Below are 14,383 nucleotides of genomic sequence, written 5' to 3'. Positions count from 1 at the left end.
GAAGTTATTTAGTATGTGGCAAAAATGATGACTATCAATATTTGGCAATATACTAACATGAAATGTTTCGACATTGCATATCTTAATTGTCAAAAGTATCTGACAAATGATAATAGTTTTATATATTTTCAACTGAAATTTGCTGACCAGATCAGTCTTACACTTAAGGTTGTGCACCCATAGCAGTAGATTGCATGTCTATAGTTTGTACTGCAGGGTGGATAGATATAAATATATATGAATTTATAATGTAATTCTTCTCAATTTGTAAGCTTTTGTACATAGAAGGTTTTAATTTGTAATTGCCTGTGCATGTAGTACTAGCCTTTGAAATATTCTAGAAACTAGCTTTTTAATTCAGTGACACTTTTGCATAGGTCAGTATTAGTGTTAGAGATGACAGTATGCAGCTTCATATTGTCAATATGCAAAAGCCATGAGAGAAAGAAGTGGCTTAACAATATGTAGTGAAGATAAAGTCCACAAACTAGTCCTTGCCTCTGCACTGAAGATGGATGAACACCACGTTACAGTTCTTACCAACCAATCAATTATATGACAAACCAGTTTGACCCTGAATCACATCCAGAGGTTTTATCAACATATCTACCAGACTGTGTGTAACATCAGTTGTACAAGAGTCTCTACTGAAAACAGCAGATATTGGTGAAGACCAAATGGAGAGATTTGTGAGAGATTTGCTTGCTGATAGGGGACACAGCTTCTTCAGCCCAGTTAAGAAATCTGGCATCAGAACACTTGCTGACATGGCCACGAAGATCAAAACTAATTTTGCTAAGAGATCCACAATCACAGCACCTATCAGTCCAGAAATTGTTTTCTACAGAGCCTTATCCTTATCAAGATGTAAAGATGTTTCAGTGGCAACTGTTCTTGGTCACCCAGTAGGATCTGTGCTTATGTCCCTCTTCCATGCTGATGGAACAAGAAGAAGAACAGTCAAAACTGAATTAGGGCATCAGCTGGAAGCTCAAGATGAAAGAATCCATGAGCTAAGAGCATGCAACAAAGAAATGACACTGTACATCAGAGATATCATGGCTGTCATACACACAATGCCTGAAGGCAAATTCCACACATTCAGTGAATTGGCTGCTGAGTTCTTGAGGTAGGTCCTAAAGAGATTTGTGAAAGCTAGTTCTGTAATTGAAGTCTTTAACAGATATGGCAAGAGTAACATAAAAACTTCAGAAATTGTGACCACCAACTCATCCATTTCATACTCACTCATAAGAATTTTACACTCAACGACAAACACTTGGTCTAAAACATGGGAACAGCCAGGGACGCTAGCATGGCTCTACAATATGCCAACCGCTTCTTGAAGAAAAATTTTTGGACAAATGCACCATGAAACCAATTATATGCCTCAATAATATTTTCATCCTCTAGACAGACGGCTTAAACTCCCTCACAGATTTTCATCTAACTTCAACAACCACCACCTGCCCCATAAAACTTTCTCTCTGGAACACTCGCACATCATCATCAGCTTCCTGAACACCACAATCAACTTCAACAATGAAACCCTACAGACAACCAAATACAAGAAACGCAAGAATCACCACACCTACCTTCATAGATCCAATAATCACTCCAAACACACAATCCAGGAAGTTTTTGGAGAGTGTTGGGGACAACTTCCTGGTGCAAGTGTTGGAGGAACCAACTAGGGGCTGTGCTCCTCTTGACTTGCTACTCACAAAGAGGGAAGAATTGGTACGGGAAGTAGAAATGGGTGGCAACCTGGGCAGCAATGACCAGGAGATGGTCGAGTTCAGGATCCTGACACAAGGAAGAAAGGAGAGCAGCAGAATATGGACCCTGGACTTCAGAAAAGCAGACTTTGACTCCTTCAGGGAACTTATGGGCAGGATCCCCTGGGAGGCTAATATGAGGGGAAAAGTAGTCCAGAAGAGCTGGCTGTATTTCAAAGAAGCCTTATTGAGGGCACAGGAACAAACCATCCAGATGTGCAGAAAGAATAGCAAATATGGCAGGCAACCAGCTTGGCTTAACAGAGAAATCTTCAGTGAGCTTAAACACAAAAAGGAAGCTTACAAGAAGTGGAGACTTGGACAGATGACTAGGGAGGAGTATAAAAATATTGCTAGAGCATGCAGGGGTATTATCATGAAGACCAAAACACAATTGGAGTTGCAGCTAGCAAGGGATGTGAAAGGTAACAAGAAGGGTTTCTACAGGTATGTTAGCAACAAGAAGGTAGTCAGGGAAAGCGTGGACCCTTACTGAATGGGGGAGGCAACCTAGTGACAGATGATGTGGAAAAAGCTGAAATACTCAATGCTTTTTTTGCCTCAATTGTCACAGACAAGGTCAGCTCCCAGACTGCTGCACTGGGCGGCACAGTATAGGGAGGAGGTGAGCAGCCCTCAGTGGTGAAAGAACAGGTTAAGGACTACTTAGAAAAGCTGGACATGCACAAGTCCATGGGGCCAGATCTAATGCATCCAAGGTTGCTGAGGGAGTTGGCTGATGTGATTGCAGAGCCATTGGCCATTATCTTTGAAAACTCGTTGCGATCAGGGGAGGACCCGGACGATTGGAAAAAGGCAAATATAGTGCCTATCTTTAAAAAAGGGAAGAAGGAGAATCCGGGGAACTACACACAGGTCAGCCTCACCTCTGTCCCTGGAAAAATCACTGAGCAGGTCCTCAAAGAATCCATTTTGAAGCACTTGGAGGAGAGGAAGGTGATCAGGAACAATCAACATGGATTCACCAAGGGCAAGTCATGCCTGACCAACCTGATTGCCCTCTATGATGAGATAACTGGCTCTGTGGATATGGGGAAGTGGTGGACGTAATGTATCTTCACTTTAGCAAAGCTTTTGATACGGTCTCCCACAGTATTCTTGCCAGCAAGTTAAAAAAGTATGGATTGGATGAATGGACTATAAGATGGAAAGAAAGCTGGCTAGATTGTCGGGCTCCACGGGTAGTGATCAATAGCTCAATGTCTAGTTGGCAGCTGGTATCAAGCGGAGTACCCCAGGGGTCAGTCCTGGGGCTGGTTTTGTTCAACAGTTTCATTAATGATCTGGATAATGGGATGGACAGCACCCTCAACAAGTTCGTAGATGACACTAAGTTAGGGGGAAAGATAGATATGCTGGAGGGTAGGGATAGGGTCCAGAGTGACCTAGACAAATTGGAGGATTGGTCCAAAAGAAATCTGATGAGGTTCAACAAGGACAAGTGCAGAGTCCTACACTTAGGATGGAAGAATCCCATGTACTACTACAGGATGAGGACCGACTGGCGAAGCAGCAGTTCTGCAGAAAAGGATCTGGGGATTACAGTGGATGAGAAGCTGGATATAAGTCAACAGTGTGCCCTTGTTGCCAAGAAGGCTAACGGCATATTGGGCTGCATTAGTAGGAGCATTGCCAGCAGATCAAGGGAAGTGATTATTCCCCTCTATTTGGCACTGGTGAGGCCACATCTGGAGTACTGCATCCAGTTTTGGGCCCCCCACTGCAGAAAGCATGTGGACAAATTGGAGAGAGTTCAGCGGAGGGCAATGAAAATGATTAGGGGGCTGGGACACATGACTTACGAGGAGAGGCTGAGGGAACAGGGGTTATTTAGTCTGCAGAAGAGAAGAGTGAGGGGAGATTTGATAGCAGCCTTCAACTACCTGAAGGTAGGCTCTAAAGAGGATGGATGTAGGCTATGCTCAGTGGTGGCAGATGACCGAACAAGGAACAATGGTCTCAAGCTGCAATGGGGGAGGTCTAGGATGGATATTAGGAAAAACTATTTCACTAGGAGGGTGGTGAAGCACTGGAATGGGTTATCTAGGTAGGTGATGGAATCTCTATCCTTAGAGGTTTTTAAGGCCTGGCTTGACAAAGCCCTGACTGGGATGATTTAGTTGGGGCTGGTCCTGATTGGAACAGGGGGTTGGATCAGATGACCTCGTGAGGTCTCTTCCAGCCCTAATCTTCTATGATTCTATGAAATCTGTTATCTACAGCCAGGCACTCAGATATCATAGAATATGCTCCAATGAGAAAGTCTGGGGTATACAGCTTAACTCATTTAAAAGCCACCTTTGCCAAATAAGGACACTATACCAGAGAAGTAGATTGTATCTATGGGCTACCCAAACACCCCAAGAGAACCTGCTTCAGTACAGAACTCATATGGGGTATCCTCAAATAACTATAATTCACATTCAACGGGGACCTGATATTCATAGAATCATAGAATATCAGGGTTGGAAGGGACCTCAGGAGGTCATCTAGTCCAACCCCCTGCTCAAAGCAGGACCAATCCCCAATTTTTGCCCCAGATCCCTAAATGGTCCCCTCAAGGATTGAACTCACAACCCTGGGTTTAGCAAGGCAATGCTCAAACCACTGAGCTATCCCTCCCCCCAAAGAAAGTTGAAAGAAATCTTTCCTGAACCCCCATTTCTGGCATTCAAACACCCCCCCCAACCTCATTATCAGAATCAAGCTCCCCACAGACCAGAACACACCAACTCAAAGCAGCATCAGACCCTGCCAGAACAACAGATGTAAAACCTGCAAACATATCTCCACTGTTACAATGATTAACACCCTTTATAATACACCTTTCAAGATCCATGGTTCTGCACATGCCTATCACAATATGTGGTGTACTTCATCCAGTGCACTAAATGCTCCAAGAACAACTATGTGGGTGAAACGAGGGAGTCACTAAACTCCCGAATGAACTCACTCAGGAAAATGATAAAAAACAAAAACACCCTATCTCCTGTGGGTGAGCACTTTTCACAGAGCGATCACTCTATATCTGACCTATCAGCCCTCATCGTCAAAGGAAACCTGCACAACACTTTCAAAAGATGTGCCTGGGAGCTTAAATTTATTACTCTACTAGACACCAAAAAATCACGGAGTGAATAGAGAAACTGGATTTATGGTTTATTACAACAATCTGTAACCCACTAACTCTCTCCTTTTGTTCTATGACTGCAGATGTGTTAACAAGCCACTCTATTTTGAATGGTCCCTTACAGTACGTGCTAACTACTAACTCTAAACAATCTGTTCCACCTTGCATTTTGCCAGGATACTGGTAGTTCCTTTCCCAGACCTGAACAGGAGCTCTGTGAGGCTCTAAAGCTTGTCTCTCTCTTACCAACAGTAGTCCAATAAAAGATAGCACCTTATCCACCTTGTCTTTCTAAAACTGCAGAAAGACAGTGCCCAATAGGATCTAAGGTTGGATATGAGAAATACCAGGTGATAGATGGATCCCATGTGCCTCTACGGAAAGAGTTTGTAAATGAGGCATCTAACAAACAGTCACTTATAAAATTCCTCTGAATATACATTTCAAAAATGCACCCAAAAGAGTAGGAGTACACCTAATGCAAACATGCCTTGCTGGAGGCTTTCCCAATGGTGAAGTAGCAAAGTTCAACACCAGCAGAGGTGTTGAAGAAGCCCAAAACGCGTACAGTACTCAAGAGGAAGGAGACACAAGGACTATTCTCCATGCTGTATGTGCCAATATGCCTGTCAGGTCTCTTGGTGTCAATGGAACCATAGTAATTAAGTCACCCGATACAGATGTTTTGGTGCTTCCTGTGCACTATTTTCCACAAATGAAACATGTAGATAACTCATGTGGATTGAAACAAACACCATAACCAGCACAACTGACAAGCGTCGCTTTAGACCCGAGCATGTAATTTGTTACACACACACTCCTGACTTCTGCAACATACTTCCTGCTGAACATGAATCAATAGGATGTGTGTCTGTCACCTCTACTTGGTAGTGGACAAAACAATATATTTAATATTGTCAAAACTAATGGGGCTTGCCACTTCCGAGATCTTGCCAAATTGGGAGAGAATGATGGGCAAGCTGCAATTTCTGCCACAAGGAAGTTGGTAGCAGATGGTGTATGATCAGAGTGAGAAAGAAAAAGGAGACCCACAGAGACCTGAATTGCTTACACCTCAATATAGCCATCAATGGCATCTGAGCTTCTATAAGATCTTATTTGTACCTGTGCCAGTAGGAAATGCTGTATAATAAACTGTGTCTGTCGTCAGAACAGTCTTCCCTGCACAGAACTATGTACATGCCAAGGCAATAAAGTCTGTGGTAACTCACATTCTCTTGACAGAGATCATAATGATGAACAAGATGATGATGATGATAATGCTGACTAAAAACGTCACCAGTGCTATTACATTTCAATGATACTGTACAAATTTATGAGATTTTGTTTTACCCTTTAAATTGTTGTTGTGATTCTTTGAGGTCACAAAGAAATCCAACTTTATGTCCTGAAATAATACACAGTCATTAAACTAACAGAAACAAATGCAAATATTTTCAAATGAGCATTTTTACATTTTGGTGGTGTCATTGTTTAGCTCTGTTTCTATGGTAATGGCACCACATCATACCTCATCTTAAAGTAGAAATAATAAACTTTCAAATGATATACAATGTACATTAAGTAGAGAGCATACATTAAGTCAACCAAATCGGTGGTAGCTGCTGGTCGCCAACAACAGTTTGGCAAATCATAAATCCATTTTCCCTTGTCTACACCAAAAGCACTCTCCCTTACACTTACGGACTAACATAAGAGAGAGGAATACTTTGATGAAGGATAATATCTGCACGTTCTGGCAAATAAAATGACTCCAAGTTTGGGGAGCTTAGTTAATCAGGGATAAGTACAAAGAGTAAAGTAGAAAGAGGGGCAAAAGTCTAGAGGCTGCAAAGATTAAAGTCTTTGGGATTGTGATGGGGTGGACTAGGCCCAGAGGCCCCCTTCCTCGAGGCTGCAGCATCCTACCACACCCATCTCAGGAAAGGAGCAGTAATAGTCCTCCAAGCAGCCTAGAGTGGCTGCAGGGAGCAGCCAATCAGGGGCCAGGAGGGCCATATAAAAGGAGCTGCAGAGCCAGTCAGTTCTTGCTGGAACTAGAGGAGTGCAGCTGGTGCTCCTGGCTGGCCAAAGGGAACTGCATCACCAATGACAACTCAGTGCTGCCAGGGACTGGGGACTCAGATGAGCCCTGAGGTAAGGGTGAAGCTCTGGCCAAGACTGGGGCTGCAGGGAAGTGGCCCAGGGCACTGAAAGCAGTGTAGTTAAAGGGACATGGTGGCATATGGCTACTATTCTTAGGATGGCTGGTACCTAGAGTAGTGGGTTGGCCCAGGTCCCCACAGAGGCCACTGGGGAACTGGTCTACAAAAGGACAGTCATAAACCCCTTGAAGGGGAACTGAACTACTTAGTGGCCCAGCTGGGGCCAGAACAGACCAAGAGGGTGAAACCATTGCCTACAGGGAGAAAACCTTGGGGGTATGGCCTGATACCAGGGCCAGGACTATTTAAAGATCGCAGGCACACCTGACCAGAAGGGGTGTTCATGAGAGGTGGGTCCCACGCTGTTGCAGAGATAAAAAAAAGTAGTTTGGTAAAGTTGGGTCTTTAGAAGCAACAACAGTTAATTCAGGCATCAAGTATAATCTCTAAACTGCAATCACGTAAACAATAAATTTCACATATGTAAAACCAAAACATTGGCAATGTTTCACCCTTAATTATTAGTGCTGGCCAAAAGACAGAATTTCTGTCCCTTTGGAAATTCTATGTTTTTAAAATTTGGTTATGTCCTGCATTGTGATGAAAATTTAGTCTCAGAATTTTTCCACCAAAGGAAATATTCTGAAAATACTTTGTTTCAATCATATCAAAACATCTCATTTAGACTATTATATAATATAAAAGTCTAAGTGGTTTGAAATACAATGTAGTAAAAATGATAAAGTCAAAAGGAAATACTTTGATCTTATCCAAACAAGACGTTTTGATAATTTCCTGTGAAGCTTTTGACTAAATCAATACATTCCCTCAAAGCTTTGATTACATCAAATCAGATTAAACTGATTTTTAAGACCAATTTTGTCCCCTCGTGGTGTCACTAGAGTAAGTCAAAATTGTTTGGGTGCCCTAAAAGTGTATTTTCATATCTTAATGTGTTAGGCTTCTCAAGTTTAACCTTAACTCTGAATTTCTTGGTTTGTCTTTGGGGATAATTATAATATTCCTGTAATATTCTAAATTCCTGATATGTACTCTCTCATCCATCAATCTATCTTAAAATTTTTTGTCTTGGGATTTCTGTCTTTTAATTAAAAATGTCATACATAAACACTAAACAAAGGGACTGTTACCATGTGATATTTCTAATTATTTAAATATGTAGCTTTGGCCATAATCACTTATTTTAATTTTTAGGAACAGCTTCACAAGTATGCTCTGATTATTTTATTCCACCAATGAAGTAGTGCAGGGCAGCCAGAACATAAGACATGTGTTTCCAGTTGCTTTGCATACCACAGAAATACGAAGGAATACACACCCCATTTCCCCCTCCCTCCCCATTGAGAAGCTCTGGGGTTGTTGTTTTTAAGTAAATATTTAGGTTTAATTTCCATTTTTGGTGGTTGTTTTTTGTAACTGAAGGTTTATCTGTCAGTAGAAGCCAGTGCATAAAATCTTTTCCTTCAAAAGAAACTCAAAGAACAACTGCCTTTGACAAGGGCCACCGTCTCCCATTGTTCTCAACAGGCCTGAGGCCATAGGCTGTCATCACAGTTAAGATGACCACTGCCTCCTATCAGTTCCCAATGGGAGTGCAGCCAGATGCCCTGAGGGAAAATGATAGCCCTCTGTGCTGTCAGGAGGCCCAGAGTGCACTGGGAGAAGCAGGTGAATAGAGGCAATGGCTGATATTACTAAGGGAAGCCCATTGCCTCAGTTCCATCTTGAGCAATAAGACATAGCAAAGTTTTTGAAAGAGGGTAATTCATGTAATTCTCTGAAGATAAGTTTCTTCATCAACAGAAGCTGAATTATGAGGGTAACGTGAAAAACTTACTGTTAATCCTAAAAATAATTTCTTCAACCATAACCTAATCATAAGATTTGTGATTTTAGCTCAAGGGGAAGTTGGGGGAGTCTGCATGATTCTCTTCAAAATCATTTAGAGGCAAAAGAGGTCATAGGGTGCTGGATTTCTTAATTTTAAAATGGTCTTAACTCCATCAGATTTACTTGTAATGTCTCAAAGTTTATTCTATACTGAACTGGACAAACAGTGGGGTTTTCGATTTGCTGGCAATTTTAAAAAAAACTGAAAAATATTTGTTTGGAGGCAAACTGAAAATGATTTTTTTTCAAATTTTTCAGAAAAATTAAATTGAAAAGCATTGCAAATCAGGTCAAATGAAATGCTTCGTTTTACTCTACTCTACATTTTGCACCTGGGGCATTTAAACAAAAAAAAGGAGGACTAGATCATAAAATTGCTAGAGGAGAAACTGGTGGTGCCGCCACTCTCCTTCTTATAAGCTTTAACCGAGTGGTTAGGATTCTCACCTGGGATGTGGGAGACAGAGGTTCAATTCTTCCCTCTGTCTGACAGGGAGAAGGGATTTGAACTTATCTCCCACATTGCAAGAGCTTGCACTGGGCTATGCAATATTCTAGGACAAGTCTCTCTCTCTCACTCTCTCCATTTGAAGCTGTTCTGCTTTTTATAGTCATTGGACCAGGGACTCAGATTCGGGTCTCCCACATCCTACGTGACTGCCTTAAACACCAGTCCAGAGAATCATTTTCACTCTTTCTCTGGGCCAAAGACTATCCATAGTAATTCATAATGACAATGGATAGTCATTGGGCCAAGGAAAGAGCGTGAATAACTGTCTAGATTTCCCAGACTAATCCATAGCTTAGTGATTAGGGCACATTCCTGCAATGCAGGTAGACCCCAAATTCAAATCCTCTCTCCTCATCAGGCATAGGGGAGCAATAAACCCAGGATACCCACGTCGCAATGAGTGCCCTAATAATTGGGCTAGAAGTTATAAGGAAAGCACCACCACCTCCCGCTCCTCCCATTTTGTGACTTCACCCTAAAACATTGAAGTGTTTCAGTAATGTCAAAACCAACCATTTCATATTGACATTACCAAAACATTTCCATTTTTCAGTTCTGTCAAAACTGTTCTGCAAACTGGTCGACCAAAACTACTTACTTTGGTCAATAAGCCATTCACCAAAAACAAACTTTACCTAATTCTATACTCAGAGTAAACGCTGTAAGTTTGGAAAGGATGTACTGTATTTTTCTTACATAACATAGAAATCAAATCCCTGCTTTAAGTACAAAACTCATTTCAACTTTAACAATGGAGACAACTAGCACATCCTTAACAAAAGGTCTGTAAGTTTGGCTACACTGTATTGCTTACTGTTCTTTGTAACAATGGTTCTTTTTAATATGAACCGATATCAGCGTTTTGCACTAACACATTTTTCTATAGAAATGTTTTTAGTTTCTGAACAATGTTGTGGTTTTGGTGTCTATAGTTCTAGTACTTTTTGATTATAGGAGTGAGTTCAGTCTAAATCTGTCTCCTGAAGGCAAGCACACTTTCAGATTTTTATTTCAAAATTATAGCATTTGCTACTGTGAGTGCTAGAGTCTAGTTAGAAGAGTTCTCCCCTCCCCAATTATTACATAATTTCAAGGGTTATCAAATTTTCAGCCTCCTGTCCCAGGTGCATTTAGATTGCTGTTAGTGCAAAACAAATACAGAATAAAACACTGAAGCTTTTAGATGACCATTTTCATACATGAAGAAAAATGTGGAAATGATTTCCATACAAGTTCACAGATACTCTTTTACTCTGCCATTGTGATGGTGAAGTTTTTTGCTCAAATTGAAATTTGGAACTGGTGAAAAATTTCTTATTGACAATACAAGGTGTAGAATCCTAACTAGAGAACAGATACAGCACTGGCACCAGAAGTTTAAGCTTCCTTACACTAATTGCTAGTATCCCTCAACTTTTTAAGGGGCCACCTTTCCCTTCTGCTGATATTTCCAACAAGCAAGCCTATTAGTTCCAATGAGCACCTGTCCATTAAGAACTGGATAGAAACTGTCAATTGCTTCAGCTATCAGACAGTAAATATACCTTTCATGAATGCCAACAAGACTGGATTCAAACCAGCCACCTAAGAAGTAAAGAACCCTGTGCCTCAGTCTTTTCTCCTAGTTCAGAAATGCTTGCCAGGCAAGTAAAAGTGTTTTATTAATTTGGTCTGAAAGCCTGTTCCTCCAGTGAAGTCTGCTGTTAGCCTAGTTAAAAAGAACTTAACTCATAGAACACCTTATTAATTTTCTAGGTCAAAGCATGCAGTTTTCATCCAATTTGGCATCATATCTTCAAGTCTGTTTCTTTTTCAAGCTCATATATCCCACTCTTTCTGTATTGAATCTTGGTTTTCTCTTCTGTGAGGGATGATTAAATGAATCTATATATTAAGTGATGTTGGATTTTACTTTGAGTATTTTAAGACAACTTCACCCTACACTTTTCTTTATCCTCTCTTCTCTCTCCTCTCCATACCTTGTGACTATTTTGATATAGGTGTATACTGTAGCTAAGAGGCTTACTGTATTACACTGCCCTACTATGCTGGACCATATATATTTTCCTCCCTTCTCCCATCCTCCTTAGCTTCTTCTGTCCTGTCAAAATGATTTAGTAAATGATTATATATTTTGATTTCACAAACCACATATTTTTAATAAAAAATATTATAAAGAAATAAGATAACAGCTTAAAGACCTAAAGAGTATTAAAAATATAAGAAGTCTACATGAAACTGCAGCATTTCCAGTACAGCAGAATGGTCTTGCCATGAAGTTGTTTTGATATTTAATGGATTCTTATGGTACCTGGAAAGCTTCAGCCTCATGATGCAACTTTTCACGATATGTGTCAATGCTGTATCAATACCATTATAGCTAAGAATGGTTGTTGCGAAATGGAGTCGAGTGGAGTGAGCTGACTATGGCTAATCCTATTATTTAGGAAAACACCACCAGAATGTATAGCACATATAATTTTTTATTTTATTGTGGTTGTTTTTGGGAGGTCTCGTATCAGTAACTGGGAGCCCTCGTGCTAGACTACAATGAAAATAGATAACCCAAAGAGCCTGCAACCTAAATTAAAGCATCACTTAATTTTTTAATGATTTTGGAAAATTAGGAATTTGGAAAATTAGAAGTTTTCTACCATGTCATTTTGGGGAGAAGGGGGTTGTGAAGGAGGAAGGGAAGAGATTTAGCCCTAGTAATTAAACATAACATCTTCAATCCGCTTCACATCATAAAAATTAATTACACCTCAAAACACACCCTTGAGAGGTAAATTTAAGTATTTAGTGGGGTATTCCATACTGTAGTATCATAAATTAATATATGTTGTAAAGAGTGAAATCTTAATAGGACACCTCTACAGTCCTCTTATAAAATCAGTTTTATTGATTTAGCCAAGTTATAGTTACTGAAGTTCTACTGTACTGTACAATTCAACAGGTTGAAACCTAAAAATATCATGAAAGTCCAAGGGCCTGTGATGTATCAAAGTTCTTCAGGCATGTACCGAAAAAGAGCATGCAAGAGTGAGCTTCCTCAAATAAAAAAAAAAAAGGAGGTGGAGTTTTTCTTCACAACAGGTTTAAATACAAATAAGTCACAAAAAGGTAAGATAAGTTACCCAAATATATTCAATGAGGCGATTGCTGCTACCTTCTTAATAAAAAAAAACCACATTACAACTAGACAAAATCCTGTTCAGAATAATGGTAGGAAAACATTCACAAGCAGCATCTGTTAGGGTAGATATTCATAAAGGGCCACTGAAATAATCTTTAAATAGAGAAGAATCCATGCATTTGTAGCCAGTTCATGAAAACAGAAAGCATGAATAATAATCCCAACAGCGAACACTTAAGTGTGCCCAGTTTAGAACATTTTTCTATTGGCATAACAAACACACCCCATCTCTTATACATGAGACAACCAAAAACAGATTCTCTTCCTACTCGTGTGTAATAAAAGACACTGTACCTCACAGTAAAATCATAGGAGCAGGAGGCCAATAAAGTTGCATGAAATGGTGAAAACTGCAAGAAAGGGAAAAAAAGTACTTAAAGCAAAAACCTTAGGTACACATTTACCAACTTTCCAGAAATAAATAATGAAGATAACTTAACTATTAAGACTGCTTAGGAAAGTACCACAACGCACTGTAACAAAGCAGTGTGCTTACTTTAACCACTGAGCTTTAGCAATTATGCTTTAAACAATATGTAATCAGCTACACTCTACTGGTAGGAATCCATTTCATTATAGTGGTTCCCAGCTGCACTACTATGAATTAAGGACCTGACAAGGTTTCCATTAGGTATTTCCTTTGAGATAGTCATATAGCAGGCTGTTAAACTTTACTTTGGGCTGACACTTTGAATGTGCTCTCATGCTATAAAGAATGTTTTAGTAAAGCTGTGTGACCATTTTGGTTTTTCCAGCTCAGTTACAGCGAGACATCCCCAAATTTGTATCATACTTCAGAGGACATACAAGATAGATTTTGCTAGCACCAAAGCCACACTTTGTCCTGAAATTCCTTTATTAAGAAGATTGGAGTGAAGTTTGAAAACTGGCAGTTACACAAAATAGCCTAATAAATTTCCCCACAATGCAGGGCATATTATAGATTAAATTCTGGCACGGACTGTGGAGATGAGCACGTCCAAAAAACTGCAACAAAGAGGGAAGAGAAACAGGATAAAAATTGCCCATCGCAGCTCTGGCATCTTAACAGGGAATTTCCTAGGTTTCTAACAAAAATCTCAAATCCTTGAAAGGTAGTACACATACTAATCACTGATGTGCCTCGTAATTTACTTTACCTTTAAAGATTTGTATGTGCGGAATTTCCTTTTCTAAATGGTCCCAAGATCTGCCAAAGAGGAGACCTGGTCCCGCAGGCCTCAGATGCACTACTGAGGGGTGTGGGGATGGAAGAGGGGAAAATGAGTGGACGTGTAGTCATGGTGTTGGAAGAGGAGACAAAAGCATTCCCTTGATCTGCTAACCACATTTCCTTCTCATCCACCATGGAGGGGTAATCCTGATGCCATAGATCTCCCTTGATTCTCAAAGGAAAACCTAGAGAGGGAATCCAAGCTCAAGGCTCCCTTCCTGCAGTGGCTAGGAGATGAATGGGGGTGGGACTCCCCATCAACCTCCTCATGTCCACAGGACTGGAGCTCTCCTCTTACCAGCCACAAGAAGGGCTGGAATGTGCAGCTGGCAGGAGACTTAAGGTCAGCAAAGAGGTTGGTCTCTCTCTGCTTTCTGCTGTACCGCAGCCCCAGACAGGGGTGTCCAGCTAATGGAAGACTCCCTCCCCATGAGCGTCTCTCCCCCCATCTCCTCCAC

At 40.6% G+C, this 14,383-nt stretch overlaps 1 protein-coding gene across 2 annotated transcripts in view; it reads right to left on the bottom strand.

Moving 5' to 3' along the window:
* PEX7 (peroxisomal biogenesis factor 7) overlaps nt 1-14,383 on the bottom strand; it is an 80,705-nt gene that overhangs the window by 36,902 nt on the left and 29,420 nt on the right. For both annotated transcript variants that reach the window (XM_048844435.2, XM_048844436.2), the window contains exon 8: nt 13,007-13,062. In XM_048844435.2, coding sequence (XP_048700392.1) covers nt 13,007-13,062 — 56 coding nt within the window. The remainder of the gene's footprint in view (nt 1-13,006; nt 13,063-14,383) is intronic.

The sequence above is a fragment of the Caretta caretta genome, chromosome 3 (genome assembly GCF_965140235.1).
Source record: "Caretta caretta isolate rCarCar2 chromosome 3, rCarCar1.hap1, whole genome shotgun sequence".
In the NCBI taxonomy this organism is placed as follows: domain Eukaryota; kingdom Metazoa; phylum Chordata; order Testudines; family Cheloniidae; genus Caretta; species Caretta caretta.
The sequence above is the reverse complement of the archived record's forward strand: the minus strand, read 5'-3'. Positions and strand labels throughout refer to the sequence as shown.